At 38.6% G+C, this 23,517-nt stretch overlaps 1 protein-coding gene across 2 annotated transcripts; it reads left to right on the top strand.

Annotated features, from left to right (window-relative positions):
- Positions 1 to 2,181: 2,181 nt before the first annotated feature.
- ALG8 (ALG8 alpha-1,3-glucosyltransferase) lies at positions 2,182 to 22,412 on the top strand. Of its 2 annotated transcripts, XM_063431203.1 has the most exons (13): positions 2,182 to 2,323; positions 4,277 to 4,355; positions 4,926 to 5,119; positions 6,629 to 6,738; positions 7,466 to 7,533; positions 8,974 to 9,100; positions 9,590 to 9,693; positions 12,468 to 12,588; positions 13,470 to 13,609; positions 18,326 to 18,465; positions 18,564 to 18,661; positions 20,903 to 20,975; positions 22,128 to 22,412. In XM_063431203.1, the coding sequence occupies exons 1-13, from the start codon at positions 2,199 to 2,201 to the stop codon at positions 22,357 to 22,359; spliced, it is 1,611 nt and encodes a 536-aa protein (XP_063287273.1). In that variant the 5' UTR covers positions 2,182 to 2,198; the 3' UTR covers positions 22,360 to 22,412. The 2 variants fall into 2 exon arrangements, with proteins under 2 accessions (XP_063287273.1, XP_063287282.1); XM_063431212.1 differs by lacking the exon at positions 20,903 to 20,975 and having other exon boundaries at positions 22,128 to 22,276.
- Positions 22,413 to 23,517: the final 1,105 nt, after the last annotated feature.

Here is a 23,517-nt window from a genome sequence, read left to right as displayed (position 1 = left end):
TTTATTATTTTAACTAATTAATTATAATTACGATTAATAAAGGAAGGGGAGGGGGAGGGGGGAATTTTAGAGACACTTCAGATCGCATACAAGGCACCTAAAAATATAAAGCCAGTGCTGCACCTGCAACATGTTTTTTTGTCAAGATGATTTGTGAATGGGGTACTACTTATTGGTCTGGAGCGTCAACTGACGCTCTAAGCCAATCCGCGGCGCCCCTGTTCTAGGTTGTCCGAGGCTACCTGCTCTAAGATTCAGAGAGAAGTAGATGTAGAGGTAGCAGAGCTAGACAGCGCTAGGGTTAACTGGTTCGTTAACATTTTCACCCTTAAAAGTAAGCGGGCACCACAATAACAACTTCCTACCGATTAAGTTGTTATGGTGCCTGGAGTGTTCCTTTAAAATTTAAATTTCACTTTGAATTCTTACTATAGTGAATACCACCATACGAGGCAGATGGATGACATGGAGAGTGAAATGCACACACAGCCAGACACACACACACAAACACTTATACACACTCCCACTAGCCCAGCATCGAGGCTTCTGTTAAACTTCCCTGGGTTTGTTCCATGGTGTCCCACTTTTGGGGACACTGAGGAAATGGCCCCAGATAGTGCAACACAATCACATAAGTAGGCGTGCGGTGCAAACACTGTGCAGGGTAACCTCAGGGCATTGAGTTTATGTGCAGACTGCTTCAGGAAGACCAGCGCATGATCTGTTGCGAGGGAGGCCTTATCAGTAGATTGTCAGTCATTCTGCTCTCCATGAGATCCACCAATCTCACGTTCATACATCCCTCGTTGGGAAGTATGTTCACGGGGTTGAAAAGCACCACACGAACAAGGTTATTCCCTAAGCTGAGAATTGACCAGAACATTTAAAATTTTAGGCCAAAACTAGTGAACTGAAAAATTCCCCAGCTCAGCTTTAACCTAAATTTACAAACATCCTTGAGCAATTCCTGACAATTTACGGTTTAGTGAAAAAATGTTTTGGGAAGATGGCATACCTGGATATTTGACAATTTTCCTGCCGACATTTTATCAATCATCTCTCAGTAACTCCAAACTGTAGTTATCTGCATCCCTAACTGCACGATTTTGAATTTCAAATAATCAAGCTGTGATTAGGGCTGAGACCAAAATTTAGCAATTCAGTTTTAAGTTCAGAGGGGTTATATATAAAAATTGTTGCGCGCTCTTTGATATTTATGCTAGTTTTATGCAAATACAACATTTTCTTCCATAGAAAAAGTGACTCCACCTTTATACAATGTAGACTTTTTTTTCGGTCTTTTCCCTAATGCACCAAAATAATCTGTGTTTCTGACACTTTTTATTCCTCGTTCATATTTTTTGCTACTCATTTTCCCTGTGATTTTTTTCAATGATTACATTCAGAAATCAAGACAAATTATTAATATTATTATTCAAAAAATAATCACATATTCACAGCAGAAAAGGTGCATTTGCAATCTGAAGGATTACTTTATATCTTAAACAAAAAGGATGATTGTGAAAGCTGCCACTCTGGCACTAGTGGAAAAAATCGGCAGAAATAAAGGCGCCCTCATAGACCTCTTTTTTTTTATACATCGACAGCGCCATTATTAAAATGACACAAAATAAAGGCACTGGACAAAACTGTTTTGAATGGCGCAAACAGGAAAAATGTGGCACACAGGAAAATATTGACGCAAACAGATTATGCAAGAAATATTAAATGTAAAAACAGGCGCTTTTTATACATAAACCCTAGACTGAGTTTAGTGAAAATTAACCAAAAAAATTCAGCTCATCTTCCTATATTAAAGCAAAACTATGGATCATTTTATCCATTAAAATCATTAAAACAAATGTTCCAATTTAAGTTTTAAAAGTTATGATTGTGATGATCCACTTCCTGGTTTAGTGAGACCTCAATGTGTAGAGGCTGCATTTCTAAGTAAATAAACAAAATTGTTAAAAAAAATAAAAAATTTTTTAAATAAATAACTCAATCATTTTTATCTAAGACAGTTTAACTGGTGCCCCTTTATTGTTATAATGTATCATATGACTATGATAACAAGGTTTGCAGTAACAGCAGACCGTAGAACAGGTTGACAAGCAGTTGGCCACGCCCCTCACACGTGTCAAGCGCTGAAGTCAATGCAGCTGAGAGCAAAACCAATTGCGTCCGGGTGTAGCAAGATGGCGACCTCCAGAGGCGGAAACGTGGGTACCAGCTCCAGGAGCAAAGAAATCGATGCCGGAGGCTGGTTTGTGACCCTGGCACTAGGGGTGTCTCTGCTGAAATGTCTCCTCATACAAACATAGTAAGAATTGTTCAAAGCATGGTTGATGCACATCATTTTATAATGCCAGATCTCAGTAAATGTATTTAAATCCACATCATATAAGAGGTATATATAGATTACACTGTGGGTTCCAGAGAGGGAGGGAGGGACTATTTGAGCCAGATCTCAGTAAATGTATTTAAATCCACGTTATATGAGAAGTATACATTACACTGTGGGTTCCAGAGAGGGGGGAGGGACTATTTGAGCCAGATCTCAGTAAATGTATTTAAATCCACATTATATGAGAGGTATACATTACACAGTGGGTGCCAGCCTTTGTACCCTACAGATCCCACATTGCTCCAAAGCACTGTCACAGTTCACAGTGGAGTGCAACCTGTCTAATCACTGACCTGATGCAGTTTCATATCATGTGGATTTATTTTGTTTTTACCCCCTTATGTATCTCTCAGCAACAAGATGAAAACATAGTCTAAAATACATAAAAAAAGAAAGGTTTGGTTTGTTCAATGGAGTAAAAACAATTATAAAATTACGTTATCCTCGTGAGATGCACTTAATTTATCTTGTGTAGATTGGCACAGCATTTCCACAGGGATGCACGCTATTTAGATGGCCAGCAGTCACTAAGAATGTTGTGGTGTTAAATGGAATCTATACAATAGGTTTAGGTAGTGTGTTAATGTAAGTTCAGTATTTTTTAACCCTGCCAGAAGCGTTGTTGGTTGCCCCCAACGATTCATTTATGTTGAACTCTGAGGGTGATAGAGAACCCGAACCTGATTAATAAGCAATGATGCAGGACTTAGATAAGTTGTCAAACTGTTCCTAAATGTTTTGCCTACTTACTCTCGGAGGGCGCCAGGGAACTCCTTGTCATCGTAGCCACTACTGTGAAATTTGTAGAGTGTCCATTTAAAGCAGAATTGTAAGTCTTTTGAAAGTGACATTTCTTTGTCTCAACACCCCAGGAAACTCTGTAGTAGCATTTACTGGGGTGAGTAACGTTTTCAGAAGCAAGTAAAAAAGTTTGTGTGTTCAGGGTAATATTGTCACCCCATGATGCTTCAGACGTCTGCAGGGAATTGTATGCTAGGGCTTTCCTTCAATTGTGCTGTACATGTGCATGCTATGGTTTAGGGTTAATTAACCCCTTAAAGACCAAACTTCCTGGAATAAAAGGGAATCATGACATGTCACACATGTCATGTGTCCTTAAGGGGTTAAAAATAACTAAAACTTCTGAGGATATTAGAAAAAACCCCAAAAACACAACCCATAGCAAATGTTTAATGTGTGACAAAATCTCAGTGGAAACAGCTCCTCTTTAGTTTGTTTGTTGAGAGCTCACCTAAAGGGACACGATAGGCACCCAGAGCACTTCATCTCATTGAAGTGTTCTGGAAGCAGTTTCCATGTCCTACTTAGTCTTGCCGGTTTTAAGAAACGAAAATAATTACATTGCAGGATTAAGATTGCTACTAGTGGCTGTCTATCAGACAGCTTACTCAAGGCACTTCCGGAATTCTAACGAACCTTGAGTCACTTAAACAATGCTGGACATCCTCACGCTCTGCATGAGGGCATCCAGTGTCAGTGAAAACCCCATAGGAAAGTATTGAGGCATGCTCATTGCGCATGCGCCTTAGATCCCCCTGTCAGATAATGTCGGAGGAGGCCCAGCACCGAGGGACAGCGCTGCTGGAATCAGATCATGTAAGTGACTAAGGGGTTTTTAAAATCTTTATATGCCTCCACAAGGGGGATAGGGGGTGCAACCAGAGGGCACGCTAATGTTAGGAATACAGATTTGACTATAGATTCCCTTCAAATGATTCAAAAGTGTTTGCTGTGGTGACTTTGAGGTTCTGTAACTTAATGCGAAGTGACAGCTCTGCTATAAGTATCAATATCTTTTTATATAAGTGAAGTAAAATGTTTGAAACCATACTATTTTTTTTTTTCTAGTCATTCCACAGATTTTGAAGTCCACCGAAACTGGCTTGCAGTCACGCACAGTTTACCCATATCCAGGTGGTACTATGAGGTAAGGCACACAGAGAAATTAGTTTTACAAAGAATTCACGGGCGATGAGCAAGTCTTGTTTTTATTGTTTTACGTAAATCCATAAAAGCTAGGACAGGCAGAGGTTTGACACCAAAAGCCAGATGGAGCCCAAAATGACCATTTCTTACATTTCAGCAGATGTTGTTTTATAGTTTCATGTTATGTGTTCGATTCAGAGTGTCAGCTATCTGACAAGACTGAGTAATAAGTATTTATATCTTTTCCTTCCATATTTACCTTTGTATATCTTCTTTTCTTTCATATTTACAAATACAGAAATGCAAATTTTACACTCATTTACTTCAGGGGTAATGAAAAATATTACACGGGTAATAATTTTGTCTACTAGCAATTGACTAATTTATTTACAGTAACTGAGCGGTTCATTAAACCAATACGCTTCCAATATACCAAGTAATTTGTGATGCTAGGTATGGAAAAATATAATACCTTTGCCACAGATTGGGGAGGATTCTAGGGCTTCAGAAAAAGGTTTCCCCTCTTGTGACAATATATAAACTCTGTTTTATGCTTTTGTTTGGCATCTAGTCAACCTCTGAGTGGACGCTGGATTATCCTCCATTTTTTGCTTGGTTTGAGTATTTACTCTCTAATGTGGCTCGGTACTTTGACCCAGAGATGCTTAAGATCGAAAACTTGAACTATGCCACTCAAGCTACCGTCTATTTCCAGAGATTCTCTGTCATCGTCACTGACATTCTCTTCATATACGCAGCTAAGCAGTAAGTGCTCAACCCAGATACATGGTGTGAACATAGGTCCATTGTGCACCTACTAAACTTCGGCCTTCTGATTTTACCTCACCATCCACGAAACAAAGGGTTCTCCTTAGTTAAAGCAGTTCTGTAGTCAAACGTTTCTTTGCAGTATGTATAGTATTTTGAAAACTGTATATACCGTATTTATCGGCGTATAACACGCACCGGCGTATAACACGCACCTAATTTTTAGAAAGAAATTCCAGGAAATTCCCCCCCCTCATCCCATAGTATTCCCCCCCCTCATCCCATAGTATTCCCCCCCCCTTTCCATAGTATTCTCCCCCCCCTTCCATCCCATAGTATTCTCCCCCCCCTTCCATCCCATAGTATTCTCCCCCCCTTCCATCCCATAGTATTCTCCCCCCCTTCCATCCCATAGTATTCTCCCCCCATCCCCTCCCATAGTAATCTCCCCCCTCCCCTCCCATAGTAATCTCCCCCCTCCCCTCCTATAGTATTCTCCCCCCCTCCCCTCCCATAGTATTCTCCCCCTCCCCTCCCATAGTATTCTCCCCCTCCCCTCCCATAGTATCCCCCCCTCCCCTCCCATAGTATTCTCCCCCCTCCCCTCCCATAGTGTATTCTCCCCCCTCCCCTCCCATAGTGTATTTTCCCCCCCTCCCCTCCCATAGTGTACTTTCCCCCCCTCCCCTCCCATAGTGTACTTCCCCCCCTCCCCTCCCATAGTGTACTTTCCCCCCCTCCCCTCCCATAGTGTACTTTCCCCCCCTCCCCTCCCATAGTGTACTTCCCCCCCTCCCCTCCCATAGTGTACTTTCCCCCCCTCCCCTCCCCTCCCCTAGTGTACTTCCCCCCCCTCCCCTAGTGTACTTCCCCCCCCTCCCCTCCCATAGTGTACTTTCCTCCCCCTCCCCTCCCATGGTGTACTTTCCTCCCCCTCCCCTCCCCTCCCCTCCCATAGTGTACTTTCCTCCCCTCCCATAATTACTTACCTGTCCTGAAGCGTGGGCCGGCTTCACAGCGCGCACCGCGGTACAGGAACTTTAATTTAAGGTTCCTGTTTCCGGCGGGACTGAAAGGAAGTGTGCACACTATTGTGCACACTTCCTTTCAGTCCCGCCGGAAACCGGAACCTGAAATTAAAGTTCCTGTACCGCGGTGCACGCTGTGAAGCCGGCCCACGCTTCAGGACAGGTAAGTAATTATGGGATATCGGCGTATAACACGCACCCACGATTTTTCCCCTATTTTCAGGGGGGAAAAGTGCGTGTTATACGCCGATAAATACGGTATCTATTGCAGCCTATTTTTATTTTTTTTATTAATAAAAAAAAAAGCATTTACTAACTTAATGTAGAGAAGCATTGAGGACAAAGCTCCAATCCAAATCTTCTTATAAAGTTGAGTGGTTTTACTCAGATTTAAGGATTTGTATTAAAACATTTAATAATTTGTTCTAAAGCTTGGATGTCCTTAATGTCATCATTAATGTCTCTAAATTGGGTTTAGATGCTGCAGTTGTGTCAATAAGAAGAATGACCAAGGTGATCTCCTGGAGAAACCATCATTTGTGCTAGCTGTCCTGCTTCTCTGGAACTTTGGGCTTTTAATAGTGGATCGTATCCTTGCAATAGCCAGTGCCTGATCTTACACACAAGCCACGCATTTCAGTATGCAGCTTGGGTAATGCTTCAACACAGTACTACATGCATGAAGTCTGTATGTGCAGCGTTTCGCTATGAAACCATCTGCTGCCAGAGGTATAGCTCCACCCTGATATTATCGCTGGGTGTCATTAGCTATCCCTGCACAAGAGCTGGCTAATATAAATTCTGTGCAAAATGTATATCCCCCCTTCCCACCCACTGCGTGCTCCCAATGTCTTCCCCTCAGCCCACTCAATTAGGCATTGTTGGATGACAAATGTCATCCAACAATGCATTATAAGCATTATAAAGGTGTGCTTTACAGGTAATAAGGTATATATGCTAAGCATTGTTGGATTCTACCTGTTTTTTGTTTTTATATAAATTATATACATTTTTGTTTTGTTTGGTTTTTTTTTTTTTTTCTTTTTTTTTTTTTAAATTATATCATTATAGTTTAATAAGCTAGAAATGTAACACCGGAGAATAGCCAGGCTGAAATAGTTACCCAGCTATTTTTACAGCGTCATTGTTTTCTTTCTTAAAATTCACACATCCCTTGTCTGTTTTCTACAATTCCTTATTTATTGAATAACCCAATGGGTTTTTTTTTTGTCTGGGTCTAACCCAGTGTGTTCCAAAAGGATGAAATGTGTCTAATTTTTCTTGCTGATGTTCTGTTTCCTGAACCTGCCTCTAGATATTCATTTCCAATATAATGGCTTTTTGTCTGGGATCATGCTCCTTTCTATTGCACGATTATTTCAGGTACGTTTTAGAATTAACCACAGTTTTCATATCCATGTGTGCCAACGATGTCAGTCATGATTGTCGCTGAAAAAATACACAGAGGGATATGTAGTGTTTCTAACATAAATGCCTTTTAGATTACTGAACGTAATGTAAAATCTAAAACTTTGATTTTTACATTTTATGAAAGTAATACTGGGTTCAGTAACACCTTTTAACGAGATCACTGCTTGGATTGTATTGACTTAAACTCTTTATATATTTTAGCCAATTTACCACTTTTGCTCCTTTTTGCTTTTCTACCTGTTTCTCTGAATATAGATCACATCCCACCACCTGTTTCTCAGTCCCATACATACTGCTTTCTCTCCTTCTAGTCATTCTACCTTACCTATTCTCCCTCTTTTTTTTTTTTAAATTCTTTATTTATAACAAGGTTGAACACCATCAATACAAACAAAATCAATAGAAATACCGCATATCGGACATATTCACATGTTTAGACACATAAATCGTATATCTTGTAGAATAAAGCCCACAAGTGCGACTGTATCCGTTGTATCATTAGGAAATCGTCTCTAAAGTGTCCAGATATAAAGATGGTGATCTCCCAATTTTTAACTATTCTCCCTCTTTAACTGCTTGCTCTGCTTGGATTGTTGGGTTGTTCTGACTCTTTAAACGCCTTGGTTATCATCATGCCACTTCTCGGAAAGTCATCCTTTGGACCTGCATCTTGATTACTTTTAAAACGTTGCCCTTCTTCTCTACTCTTCTCAGCATCTTGTAGTCCACAACCAATTATCTACTTTAATTCTCTCCTCTTCTGAACTCTGAACTATCCTATCTGGCTTCTCTCCACCCTGCTTAGAAACCACGCTGTCCTCTTCTTACTTCACATTTCAGCTCCCTTGGATTTAACATAATTCTATGCATCGTTGCATTGACCAACGTTGGTGCCACTGAGTTTCCCATTACTTGGGTTTTCTTCCAAGCTGTGTAACCAATCCCCCTCTATTTTGGATTGCCAGTTTCTTCCTTTTGCTCTTCTGATTCTCTTGTGACTTCAACATCCGTTCCTTTGCAGATATCAACCTTGTTTCTTTTTTTCTCTTTCACCTTCTTCTCTACTACCACCTGGTCCCTCGTCTCCTAGATGTCTTCAAATATGTCAGACAAGTCCAGCCAAAACTAGAGTGCTTTTTCTCTCTGATCAATCTCAGTTTCTCTCCCCATTTGTTCCGGTTTATCTGCAGCCTACAACCAAGGGGTCCTATTTTATTCATCCCTTTTCTTTACCGAACACAGATCCTCCGTTACTTCCATATTCTGTTTCAACCTCTTTAATATGTATATATAATATATATATAAAGTCCACACACTTATCATCTTCTCTTATGATAATCTGTTAAGAGGTGCCGAATAGGTAACTATTATACTTTTGTTTTTCTCTGACAGGGGCGGTATGCCGAAAGTTCATTTCTCTTTGCCACTCTTCTGAATTTCAAACATATCTACCTGTACATAGCCCCGGCATATGGGATTTACTTATTGCGATCTTACTGCTTCACGGGAAACAATCCAGGTGAGGAAAGTGATATCTAGAAGTGAATGAATATGCAGTGTATGGGCATACTTTTCAATGTTCAAGGCAAGCAGGAGGTGGTGCACATATTCTAAAACAGTGTGTGTGTGTGTGTGTGTGTGTAAGAGTTCTTGCATGTATTGTAATTCTAAGAAAAATAATTATATGTAGCAGAGCTTAAAATTTCCACTCTACACTAGCCTTTAGTGAGTACAAATTCTGGCCCTGTGATTGGCAATCCACCTCTGGTTAGTGTCTCCTCGGGCCTCCAGGCTTGCAGAGATGGCAGTTGTGCGGTGGTGGTGGTGGTGGTATTCCAGTGGTTCCCAGCATTTATGTGAGAAACCATATATTGGTTTGCTCACCACACTGTTCCAAATCTTTTATATATAACTTCTTATCTATGCTTCTTAAAAGAACGAAATAAAAAAATACAAAAATAAATGAAATAAAAACCAAATGGACTTATTTATAATGCTTCTTCCGCAGATGGGTCCCTGCGCTGGCGAAGTTTCAGTGCTTTGCGTTTCATCACACTTGCCCTGATTGTCTCCTCCGTGTTTGCGGTTTCCTTTGGGCCATTTATATACCTGGTATTGTTTTCATGCTTTACACTTAAACATACAGGTTTCACGAAAATATTTGTGTGTTTGGGGCTTTTTATGTTTAATTATCAGTAGAGTGAAAATGACCCAAGTGATATCTGGATATAGCCAATAAAATATAATTGGTTGCTTTCCTATAATGGTATATAGACTTTAGCAAAAAAAAAAAAAAAAAAACTAACCATGAATCTTTTTTACGAATTTCTCCATTCTACAATACTTTCTTCTACACGTGTATAGCTTCCTTTCTGACCCTCCCAACCTACAGTGTTTCTTTCTTAATAGTTGTTCACGTCATGAACAAGCACAACAACGCTTTATGTGAGTTGCAAATTAACCCCTTAACACCGCAGCCAAATGTACAAGTTGTGAACGAAACAAAACGTAAACAAAACCTGGCATTTGCGCTATATGTCTGTCCAACCGTAATTCACCTCTTTCATATTAAATGCACCCCCCCTTATTATATATCATTTTATTCAGGGGAAACAGGGCTTTCATTTAATATCAAATATTTAGCTATGAAACATAATTTTATATGAAAAAAATGGGAGAAAATAAGATTTTTTTTTATTTTTTTCGTTCTTCATGACATTTTAACTGTCAATGTCATAATACTGTTTGCTTTTACTGCAATAAAATACACATATTTGTATTCAGCAAAGTCTCATGTGTAAAACAGTACCCCCTATGTACAGGTTTTATGGTGTTTTGGGAAGTTACAGGGTCAAATATAGCGTGTTACATTTGAAATTGAAATTCGCCAGATTGGTTACGTTGCCTTTGAGACTGTATAGTAGCCCAGGAAATAAATTTACACCCATAATGGCATACCATTTGCAATAGTAGACGACCCAAGGTATTGCAAATAAGCGATGTCCAGTCTTTTTTAGTAGCCATTTGGTCACAAACACTGGCCAAAGTTAGCGTTTGTATTTGTTTGTGTGTGAAAAATGCAAAAAACGCCAATTTTGGCCAGTGTTTGTGACTAAGTGGCTACTAAAAAAGACTGGACATACCCCATTTGCAATACCTTTGGTTGTCTACTATTGCAAATGGTATGCCATCATAGGGGTAATTTTCATTCTTGGGCTACCATAGGGTCATAAAGGCAACGTAAGCAATCTGGCGAATTTTAATGTGAAAAAAATTAAACACAAGCCTTATATTTGACGCTGTAATTTTTGAAAACACCATAAAACCTGTACATGAGGGGTACTGTTGTACTCAGGAGACTTCGCTGAACACAAATATTTGTGTTTCAAAACAGTAAAAAGTATTGCAGCAATAATATCGTCCCTGTAAGTGCTGTTTGTGCGTGAAAAATGCAAAAAACGTCACTTTTACTGGCGATATCATGGTTGTAATACATTTTACTGTTTCGAAACACTAATATTTGTGTTCAGCGAAGTCTCCCGAGTAAAACAGTACCCCCCATGTACAGGTTTTATGGTGTCTTGGAAAGTTATAGGGTTAAATATAGTGCTAGCAAATTAAATTCCCTATACTTTCGGCATGGGTGGTCAGGCAGGTCCCGCTAATTGTAATTAATTAGGATACCTAATTATGTAAAATTATTACATAAATATATGTGTAGAATTAATATATGTATATATATACATATGTGTATATATACGTATATATATATATATTTTTTTTTTTAATATTTTTATTTATATATAGGTATATATATATAGTGATATATACGTATATATTTATGTATATAGATATATATATTATTTCGTTATAAGTGTATTTTGATATAAATATATATATATTAATATCAGAATACAGTTAGAACGAAATAAAACACATCTATATATTTTTTAATATTTTATTTTTAATTATTTTTTTTATTTAATTTTTTTTACGTATTTACATATTAATTTTTTTTATATTATTTATAAATATATATATAACAATAATTATATATATATTTAATCAGTATCAGTCTACGTGTAATTTGATATTAATATATATATATAATTATATATATATTAATATTAAAATACACCTAGACGGTGTATGTGTGTGTGTGTATATGTGTATATATATATATACTTAGATCATATATATATAATATATATATATGATCTAAGTATATAATTTATTTATTTTTACACTGTTTTAAAACATTTTTATTTGATTTTCAGCCAGCAGGGGGACCAACTGTCATTACAGTTGGTCCCCCTGCTGGCAATGCAGCAGGCAGCTATACCGGCCATGTGATTGTGAGGTCCTCGCAAGGACCTCACTCTCACATGGCCGGGAGGGCTCCTGGAGGGCGGACGTGCCGCGGGGGGCTCCCTGGGAGTCCCCCGAACCGCGATCGCCGGCGTGGGACCGCCAGCGACCGGGTAAGTTACTAAAAACCGGAGGGCGTACTATTACGTCCGGCGGCGTTTAGAGCCGCTTTTAAAAGGACGTAATAGTACGCCCTCCGGTCTTAAGGGGTTAACAACTTTCATAAGTAAAGAGTTGATAACTAAACTCCACAATTAGTAGGGGCTCCATGGATACATTTATACAGTGTTGCACTATTTTTTGTTGTTTTATATTTTAGGTATCCAGCTGTATCCCATATATTTGGTACTATGAGTTTATTACTTTGTCTGCTGTTGCTACTTGGTAAACTGTGCCCTGTTTTGTCTGTGTATGTATATTTAACTTTATTATTATTTTATTTTCCATTAATATAATAAGGTTATGGTAAATGTATCAGTTTTTTAGCCGTTCAAAATATTGTACATTTTATTTTGTAGGGGCAAATACCGCAAGTCCTTACTCGTCTTTTTCCATTTAAAAGAGGTCTCTGTCATGCTTACTGGGCTCCGAACTTCTGGGCATTGTACAACGCGGCGGACAAAGCACTTTCTATTATTGGTACACGTTTATTAGAACTTGTAAAAGTATGTGAATGATCCATGAAGAAACCCAAAATATGTTGAATGACTGTCTGCAATGCAACACAAATTGTAAATGTCAGGCACAGAACTGTTCAAAGAGATAGCAATGTCCTGAATTATGTCCATCTTAGAAGGTAGAGTTTGCATAAAGTAGAGTAAACATAAAATATATGAAATTTACATTTTCCCTTCTAGAAGTCTGAATCTTATAGCACTCAGGAGGCTACCATTAGTTTATTACAGATTAGCCATTTTCTGGTCACTGAGTATAGTGTGTAGGCTAGCTCAGAAATAATAATTAGGCAAACATTTTTCAGTCTATATATATATATATATAGACTGAAAAATGTCCACATATAGATCCATTGATTGATTGATATATATATATATAAATAAAATCAATGGATCTATATGTATGTGAATTCTTTACGGATCCATTGATTAGTTGTCTTATGCGAAGATGTTGATGATAAAACATATAATTCCTGGATAAAAAGGGCGACCAAGAATGTCAGTATATTTAGAGCTTGGGAAGGACATGATAGTGTTGCAAATATTATGCCAAAGTAACTAAAAATGTAAAATGTGTAACAAATGTTTTACAATGTGGCTGTTTTAGCCTTAAATTTGCAATTCTCACAATTCCTTAATTAGAAAACCCCAGTGTGTTAAAAAATTAAATATAACCAGGACAGCTTCAAAATATAGCACACTTAAAACAGACATTTAGACTTAATAATTATTTATTAATAATTTTAATATATTGTGTATACATTATTTAGAATATTAATATATTGTAATATGACTGAATACATCAATTATCTATCTGTGTGTGTTATGGGTTTCTTGTTCACACAGGTGTGAAGCTGCATCTTCTTGACCCAGGCAGTATTCAGGCCAGTTCCATGACTGGGGGTCTGGTCCAGGAATTTAAACACAGCGTTCTGCCTTCTATAACACCACTGACAACTTTACTCTTCACTGGCATCTCAATACTGGTAATAAAAGGTCCATGGGGAGAGTCTGCAAAAATTATAAATTATTAGCTGCTTTGTGAAATGTAACTCGTTGTATGATGCATAATTCCTCCATGTTCCATTTCTTTACTTCTAATAATGGTACGTTATGTTTACTATTGTCCTATTTATCTTGAATCGTTAATGTATTTTGTTTGCCCTGATTCATGCTCAGTAAAATCTCATTTCCATTGCTCCACTGGGAAAGCATTGTGATTGGCTGAGAGAATCACTTCTGGAGATGTAAGCCAAGCAGGCAGATCAGAGGCAGAGCCAGCAGCAGCAGACTGAAATAAATATAATATTTTGCTGTATTACTGGGGCAAGGCGTATCCAGGGGGGCCAGATGGTGGTATTAACACAATTTGGGTCAGGAATACATGTTTGTGTCCCTGACCCCATAGTGTTGTTTTAATCGTAGTTTGTAATTAAAATATACTTAGTATTTCTATTTAGATTTTATATGAATAGCTGCCCTTAAAACTATCAAAGCCCCACTCTGTTAAACCCTTGGGATTGGCCACAAGGCTACAGGATGCCTTAAAATCTTAATTGACTGATTGCCACACTCACAAAATTCTGAGAACCTTTTCTCTTATTAGCAAGGCTTGACAAACCACTTGACTGGGGGAGCAATGACTCTTAAACATGTCCCTGCTGTTACGGAACTCAGAGCCCACATACAGTAAGAAAGTGATTAGAGTGCATTTTCTACGCAGTGGGCATGTACCCCACTGATGTACCCCACTGATGCAAATGATCCGTTCCAGTCCTACAAAATCTTATTGCACCTCCAGAGTCTGTTTCCAAACAATTACTTCCAAACAATTACTAGCCATTGCAACTGTAGTCCTTGTTTTGCACTAATAGCACAGAGAAATTCTTCCAAAACTAGAAATTATGGTAGAAACGTGTTGTGGTAAACTTCATGAATAATTGAAATGCTTCTCTTGAATTTGGATTTTTCCCTTGCTTTTTCAGCATCCTTAATGAATGCCTGAGTTCTGATGTGCTTAATTATAGAATCGGTTTACTATTTTTAAATAGAATAATGATGTGTCTGCTGTGCTGATATTGATGTTTTTGGAATTGTGATTATGTTGCAAAAGGCAGACTGTATTTTAGATATACACGGGCTAGTTCTGCTATACTGCGAAATATACAATCTGTATAGCTATTTTCTCAACTTATTCCATTAATACGGGAAGTCCACCTACGTTATGTATTTGTAAGTTATAGAAGTGTCAGTTCTTGGAATCACAAAGGAATCTTATTAGTAAATCCAAACTGTAAAACGAAGTCATCATTAACATTATTAGACTTTATGTCCTCCGTGGCTCCCAGTTTCACTGGTATGCTATAGTGAGAACGTTTGTTATATACATTTTGTCTTGTTTGATAATTCACAGATGTCAAGAGGAAATGGTTGTATGTGTTCATAAACCCAGCAATGGGTGATGTAATAACTATAAAATACACCACTTACTGCTATATTGGATACAGTGGTAAGTCAACCGGTGGAAGACACAAATTCAACTCGCCACCACCCAAAGTAAGGAACAAGGTTCAGGAGGTAAAAAGGAATTCATGAGCCTGTGGTGGAGAGTTATAGATCACAGTTGCATATAAGAATCACCAAATAGAAAGCAACTAATAAATATAATAATCAAAACATCAATAGAACTGCGTGAGCATGTATATGACTATATATTACTCAAGCATGTCTATTGATCTTTTGATCATTATATTTATTAGTTGCTTTCCATTAAGGCTGTTTACTTGGCAACCTTTAATGTCGCGTTTACATATAGCCAACATAACCTACATTAAAAATGGTTTAGTGGGGCAGGACAACGCAGCGCTCCAAGGCAGACTCCCCTTCTAGCAGCCCCGAGAACTATCCCGATATTGGTGCGCAATCACCCCAACAAGTCAGGGAGGTAATACCAAATTGGCGGATGCCATTAATTTTCCCCACGAGCGAAAATAAAACATGGCCGAGGTCCTCGGACCTACCACGTGGGAAGCCAGCAGCTGCATTGCAACACTTACTGGAACAGAGCAGATCCAGAGGGTGCTTTAATCCCTGAATACCACCGCCAAACCTCTCCAGCAGTAGAAATGGGATGCAAATTACAGAAACCGACGCAACCCTCAGCCAGAGAGGGCCAGGACATTGGCAAAATGCTGACGGCCAGGACATTGGCAAAATGCTGACGGCCAGGACATTGGCAAAATGCTGACCTCCAGAACAAGAGGAGCAACACCACCAAGCTCTGAAACAGCAGGTGAACCATCTTCAGAGATGCTCTCCATGCCGAAGGCCCTGGCAATAGCCGATGGTAACACACCGTCCAGCAAGCAGGACATGTATAACTTGCTAGTACACATCAAGTAAATGTTCTCGGCTGAGATAAGGGCCGTACAAACAGAGGTGCAAGCAGTACCGAAGCAGACCTCTTCGATCTGAAGCAGGGACTGGCTTCCATAAATAAGACCGTGCAACTACTCCAAACCTTACAGTCACACCAAGGTATTCGGATGGCTCAGTTGGAGGACAGCGAGCAGAACAGAAACATCAAGATTCGCACATCCACGGAGTGGTGGACTCATTCCCACCTGAGGAACTTCCCCACTTCGTCAGATGCTTAGCCTCCTCTGTCTTACCTGCGAAAACCGCAAAACAATTTGCCTTCGGCGTATATCGAATAGCCAAATCCTCACAGGCGCTGAATAAGGCTGCCCGCGACATTATCTTAGGTTGCCAAACCCTTGCCGATAAGCAAAGACTCCTCAGCACCATGAAAGGGAAGACTCCACTACAATTTGAAACGCAAATACTTATGTTCTTTCAGGACTTATGCAGAGCCACTTTACTGTGGTGAAAATCAATGCAGCCAATCACAAAAACACTACAAGATGCTGTACTCCTTTACCGGTGGTCCTTCCCCAGAGCTCTCCGTCATTCAAAATGGAAAGACTTTCAAAACCATATGACCCTCAGACGGAACGGCCTTCCTCCAAGCGCTAGGCCTACAGGATCAGACCGACACACTGGGCACAAGCCATACCTGGGACGTCTCCAGAATCAACACTTTCGTGCCTAGGGAAACCAGTGACCTAAATGTGTACTGGAATCCAGTCTTTGTTTTTCCTTTCTCTTATTTTCTCTCGTTCTGCTCTTGCAATTTTTTGTAAAGCCTTCTGTTTAGTACTAATGCCTCTAGGACAGGGGTAGGCAACCTTCGGCTCTACAGATGTTTTGGACTACATCTCCCATAATGCTTTTACAGCCATATTGCTGGCAAAGCATCAAGGGAGATGTAGTCCACAACATCTGTAGAGCCGAAGGTTGCCTACCCCTGCTCTAGGAGGAATGTCAAATCTTGCTGAATATAGCACAGGTTTAGCGGACAGATGTCACTATTGATTCCATCCCAAGCTGACATGCATATGCAGTAATGTTCCATTCTTCCTCCCCTCCCCCCGCCCTCTCCCCCACCCTGTTGCCCAATAGGTTAGGGTTTTTAAGTAATACTAATAGGAGTCCTACTCTACATCTGACCGAACACTCACAGTTCAGACCATAACTAAAAAGCGGATGGAGATATATGACCTAAAAGTTTTAATAGCCTCTAACTCCTATAATATATTAGCTAAATCTAGATATATAAAAACCTGGAAAGGGTCACCTCAACTAGACGCTATCATACTTGTATACTTGCAATGTTCATCACATGGGTATTTTGTTTTTCTCAACTGTATTATAGCACCCGTATAAAATAAAGATTTTTTTTATTTTTTTTTAAATGGTTTAATGTTCCATCAGATCTTACACAGTGTGTTTACTTTAGCAGTTTTTATCTCGTGCTCTGGTAATTAAAATAACATTCTGGTCACCATAAAAACTTCATCTAAATGAAGTTATGGTGCCAGAAGACCCCATGGGCACTCCTATCTAGATGGGTCAAACCATTCTCTAATGGTTAAACCCCAAAGGTTGCTTGTAGCGCCAATATCCAGGTCCACCCAGGCGGCATCTGGCTTCTGAATCTGAGTTACAGGAAGCGTGGAGTTCCGCCGGGCAGGGGAGTCGCTGATTGGCTAGAGTGGTCAGCTGATGCTCTTAGCCAATCAGTAGCTCCCCATTCATGAAAATGGTACCTTCATTTAAATGAAGTTGTTATGGTGCCTAAACTGTTCCTTTAAACTGTAATTACACACAAGGCTTTTGCAGGCTCTACAATGCTATTAACCGAGCAGAAAATTAAAAATTCTAAATTAAGTAGACTGTGCAGTAAATAAAGTTTAACATTATATCTCTATTTTCAGAAAATGTGTAGGGAGACTGTGTAGGTCACATGTAGAGGAGGTGTGGCTAGGGCTGCATAAGCAAAGTGATTTAACTTGAGAATGGCACCGAATTGAACAGTAAGACTGCAGGGGCATGACCTATCCTAGACTTAAGATAAGGCCAGAGACTAATGAAAGTATTTAGAAAATTTGGCAGACTATATGGGCCAAATGGTTCTTATCTGCCGTCACATTCTAGGTTTCTATACACCAAAACCGCTTCATTAAACTAAAGTGTTTTTATGCTTAGTGTGTCCTTTTAAGTTTTTTAATAATTTTTGTTATTTTATTAATATATAGATGTAACTCTTTGCAACAATAACATTCGTGTTTTCTTGTCCTCAGCCCTCCGTTTTATGCCTGTGGTTCAAACCCCGGGGGCCACAAGGCTTCCTTCGCTGTTTGATTCTGTGCGCGCTCAGCTCGTTCATGTTTGGCTGGCATGTTCATGAGAAAGCCATCCTCTTGGCTATACTTCCTTTAAGGTAACTGCCCTTTTATAGTTATATATTATATAATACACTGTGTATATGTATACAGACTCCACTGTTATCCTGACTTTAAACCTGTCTTTTCTTTACAGCATACTGTCCGTGATCAGTGCAAGGGATGCTGGAATATATTTGCTTTTGGCCACTACTGGCCATTATTCCCTCTTTCCTTTACTCTTTACAGCTCAAGGTACAGTAAGTGCTACCTTATAAAGATATCTGAAAGGGGTTGGGTGTGTATTTTGAAATATATTATTAAACTATGGGCAGATATGCCAGTAGAATATCCTATTTTATAATGTTCTGTCAAGAAGCTGTAGCCCTGGCTATGACATGTGCATGCATCCCATATATAGAGGGTCTCATAAATACCTTTAAACCGTAGCTGTAGTCTCGTAGTGTGGATTTACTGTGCGTTTCTTAAGAGCCACACTTTAGCAGTCATGCATATAAATCTTTGCTTTTGTAGATCACAATCGGTGCAAATGCATGGAAGCTACACTGCATATCTGTAATATGTACATAAAAATCCACTTAGCCGATCTTAACTGTAGGTGATCTTAAATGTCTTGATTGTAGGATTAAATGATCTCAAATTGATGTGTAACCCTAGATGTAGTAAATACTGAGACTTTCAGTGACTTAATCTCATTACTTGAATTAATTGCAGTGATCATTTGATTTCTGAAATCTTGAAAACATTTTTTTTTTTGCATACAGTCTAGTATAGAAAATTCTAATCCGTACAATGCTTAGCCTGCTGTAAAACACAACCTACCTTACTGCAACTAAACTGACTGTATTACAACAAAACAAATACATGTACATATGTTACAAAGGGAGAGATTCAGGAGAGACTTAGTTCAGTTACTTAGTTCAGAGAGAGCAGACATGGCTAAGAGTACAGAACTGCTACCCCCAAAACTCTAGTTAAAGGGATACTATACTATCGCTCCTCCCTCCGCTTTAAATAAAGGGTTAAAAACGCTTTATTGACTTACCTGATCCCAGCACAAATGTCCCTCAGCGCAGAGTCAATGCTCCGCCCCCTTTGACATCCTGTTACAAGCGAGCGTTAATGTGTATGCGCGGCAGACCTTCCCATAGGAAAGCATTAAATCAATGTTTTCCTGTGGGGAAAAATCTGACGCTTAATGTCCTCATGCAGTGTGTGTTGTAAAGGTCTGTTTGAATGCAGGAAGCGCCTCTAATGGCTATCTGGGAGACAGCCACTGGAGGCAGACTTAGTGCTGCAGTGTAAAATTGCAGTGTTTAAATTGCAGCACTAAGTGCAAAAGGGACACTACACCCAGACCACTTCAATGAGCTGAAGTAGTCTAGGTGTCTATAGTGTCCCTTTAATATAAAGGATAACATAATGTGTGCCGAAACCTGTCTTTGTGTAGTTCAACAAATTAAAGTTGAACGTATATATATTATATATTGGCATAGATCCACGTTTTAGAATATTTGACTTGCCGTATTAGTCCAGTACTTCAGTCCGTTATATAGGTAGAATATAAATCAAGGACCATCAATCGGAAAATCTGCTCTTTAAATACCATGTGCACATATACTACAATAGAAAGAGGCCCTGAGGACATACGTAAACATTATCATGGATCTACAACCAATATTTACTGAGGATGAGGTACTGAAATACATCTTTCCTGAACCCCCTATAGTATTATTTAAACAACCACCTAATTTGCATCAAAACAGTAAGAAACTAGCCACAGAGGTTTAGCACAGAGAATTGTCCACAAATAAACCATGCTGCAAACTGTCAACATAAATCTGAGCTAATAAAATGGCAACTCACAACAGTAAAACATTTCACATCACAGAACTATTATCCTGGAAATGAAATGTTGTGTACATGATTAAATGCAAGAAATGTGATCAGGGATATTACATTGGGGAACCCCCACACTCGAACTTGCTATCTCTTCATTTAACTTGTTTTTCCAATTATCCCACCCAAATCGGTGTGCATTTTCAGAACCCTGGATTTCGCTGCTTTAGTTTTTGCATTACAGCTATCATAGTTTGCCTCTTTCACAGAGCCAAAAAATGCTTTAAAGAGAAGACGTCTAGAAAGCTTGTCACTGCAAATTTCTGTTAGTCCAATAAAAAAGGTTTTGTAACAAACTGCAATCCTTTATTATTCTGAATCGGACAAAGAAAGCCTTGTGATTTACTGATACAATCTTACAAATACTCACCAGACACACATGTTATGTATGACAAGAATATAAAATATTCTACAGATTTGTAAAAACAAAAAGCTTCTTTTTCAGTGTGACAATATCTTATCCAGTTCCAGTATCTGGGGTGGGCAGAGGGTTAATCCTGATAATGTATAGATTGAAAGGGTAATCAGTACACACATGTTGGTAACATTTTGTATTCCTACAATGTCTGTCTTTAGAACTTCCAATTAAGGTTTTGTTGATGGCAATTTTCACGATATTCAGTGTCACCTTCCTGAGGGCATTATTCAGGTAAACAATTCATCTAAAGCTATCTCTTGACTTGCTATACAACTGTCTTTTAATAGGTTCTAAAATATATATCCTTTGTTTTTATCTATTTTTATTAAATTAATAATACGGAGTAGTGTTCTAAATGTACCAATTTATTGTATGACATTTATAAAAGGAAAAACGTGTGCCAAAATCAGCCCTTCCCTGTGTATTTTATCTCCAATCACCATATACCTCCTTACATTGTCCTTATATTCTCTCCTGGGTTAAAGTCCCTCACAACTCCCACTTAAAATCCACCCCTGTGATATCTTCACCCCTCTTCCGTATCTGTGGGACCCTCTTGATCTTCAATATTGACCTCCTTTGATCTCTTGAATCTCACCTCTTCTAGGATGTGTGCAGTTTAATGAGCTAACCACAAACCTAATTCCCCACTGATAGAATGACTTGCAGTGCTTATCTGGGGGATTAGCTTTCTGTAACCCTGTCCTTTTTCTGTGATTCAACTTAAATCGGATTTTTAAGGGTTTACTCCAATTACCATGACCACTTCAGTGTTTTGAAGTGAACATGGTGCTTTCAGTTTGAAATGTTGCACATACAAAGGTACAGTGGCTTGCAGCTGGAGGTTTAACTCCACTTCTGGCTGCTTCATTAGCCAGCTGGTACGAGAGTTCCAGCCTGGCTAATGTTAAATCTGTGCATTTTTGGCATTTGTTGTCAGCACACACAGCATGCTGGTGACAGACAAATAATGGTGGAACTGCATGGATCTAAGGTACCGGTAAGTTCATTTAAAAAAAAAAAAAAAAAAAAAATCCCCGCTTTATTTTGGGGTGGGGAGTGGACCATGCCAACAAGGATTACTCTGAGGTTTTTTTAAATGCTTTGTTAAAGTTTCCCTTTAAGTCTTCTTAGGTTTTCATTGTGCCTGTATTGCAGCCAACATGACTTGACCTTGCAATATTTCAACTCTGAACAAGTCTTTGTCAAGTAATGACCGACAAGACTAAATTCATGACATACATAGTTCTAAAGCATTGTAGTTCTTAAACATATAACTATTGCAAGACTTTCTAAGTTTGTGTGTCCACAAGTCCACTTGTGAACTGTCTATCCTGGAAATATTGTAATGAGATCTAAAGCCAACTCTGTTCTAAATTGCAGGAAAAAAGGTCCTTTATTGGGCGGTTTGGAGACTCTCTATCTCTGTGGACTGATACCCCTGGAGATATTCTGTGAGATCGTATTCCCACTCACCTCCTGGCAACAGAAACTTCCTTTCTTCCCGCTACTTCTAACCTCTGTCTACTGCGCTGTGGGAGTAAGCTACGCTTGGCTCAGACTTTATATTTCCCAATTTGCAGAATTAACGCCAGCCAAAAAGAAGAATTTATGAAGAAGTTGCCATTATTTTGAAAAAAAATCACGTTTATTTAAAAAAAAAAAAAAAAAAAAATATTATAATTATAAAAAACTGAAACTATTACATTTTTATATACAGTGAACAGATAAATCATGGTAGTGTAATATTTTTTTTTTCTGTTTCTTTCTTTCGGAGATTGGTATTTATGGACAACTATTCACATCTTTACAGTAGTTCATTCCTTTTGGTGTTGTATGCGGGATCTTACTTTATATATAAAGACTGATGCTTCACAGCTATTGTTTTTAATTCTTCAATCCTGGTTAAGATTATATGTTCCTTTAATATCAACTCTAGTCTTCACCTATGGTAAAGATGTGATTTCCATTGTATTCAAGTAAATCCTAAAAAAAAACAACAACAAAAAAACCTCCTAGTTGTCGAATTAATAAAGGTTGACTAGCCAAGAAATTATAACAGACTTTTACAATATACATGAGCCTGGAAGCAAATCCAAGCTAAGCCAGCTACTATTAAAGACACAAGACAGGTTTGTGTTGACCCACTCTTTTTTTTTTTTTTTGGTATAATGCATTACAAACTTACAAACATGCATAGAAAGTTACACTTGATGTTTCTGTGTTTGCAACTTCTGCAGTGAGCTCTCATCAAACCTGTAAATCGAACTATCAGTCATGTGAAATTTAACGGTCTATAGCCCTTGAGCTTATCCCATAAGTACTGCTTTGTGTGCATAGCAAAGGTTTGTGAGAGTTATAGTTCAATTGTTGGCTTACTTCCGTAGAGAACAAGTGAACAACTCCCAGAAACTTGCACAATGTACAATAGTATTATAGCATTCGTACATTTAAAAAAGAAAAAAAAAGCCAATCGAGGCTGTAACCTAACATACGCATTTTATCCTGTAGTAGCCTGGCATGACCCTTTCCTGGCAAATGATTTAATAGAGGGTACAAACTATACAGCTCAGTACCTCAAAAGGTAACAATTGAAACCGAGCAGACTGATGCTCAGTTTGATTACAGATGTTTGCAGTTCAACTGTCTTGGTGTTAAATTCATTTTGAATTCAGATAATTTATTTGATAAACTTTGACATTTCGGTCCCAGTTTGCAACAATTCAATCTTTAGCCTAAATTGGACATTTTGGCAAAATTTTGCCATTCAGAT

Source organism: Pelobates fuscus, chromosome 1, assembly GCF_036172605.1.
Source record: "Pelobates fuscus isolate aPelFus1 chromosome 1, aPelFus1.pri, whole genome shotgun sequence".
Lineage (NCBI taxonomy): Eukaryota > Metazoa > Chordata > Amphibia > Anura > Pelobatidae > Pelobates > Pelobates fuscus.
The sequence above is the reverse complement of the archived record's forward strand: the minus strand, read 5'-3'. Positions and strand labels throughout refer to the sequence as shown.

Coding starts and splice junctions, on each gene's coding strand:
- ALG8 (XM_063431203.1), top strand. CDS start 2,199: ATGGCGACCTCCAGAGGCGGAAACGTGGGTACCAGCTCCAGGAGCAAA. Junction 12,589..13,469: donor CAAAGCACTTTCTATTATTG/GTACACGTTTAT, acceptor TTGTTCACACAG/GTGTGAAGCTGCATCTTCTT. Junction 18,466..18,563: donor TTGGCTATACTTCCTTTAAG/GTAACTGCCCTT, acceptor TTTTCTTTACAG/CATACTGTCCGTGATCAGTG.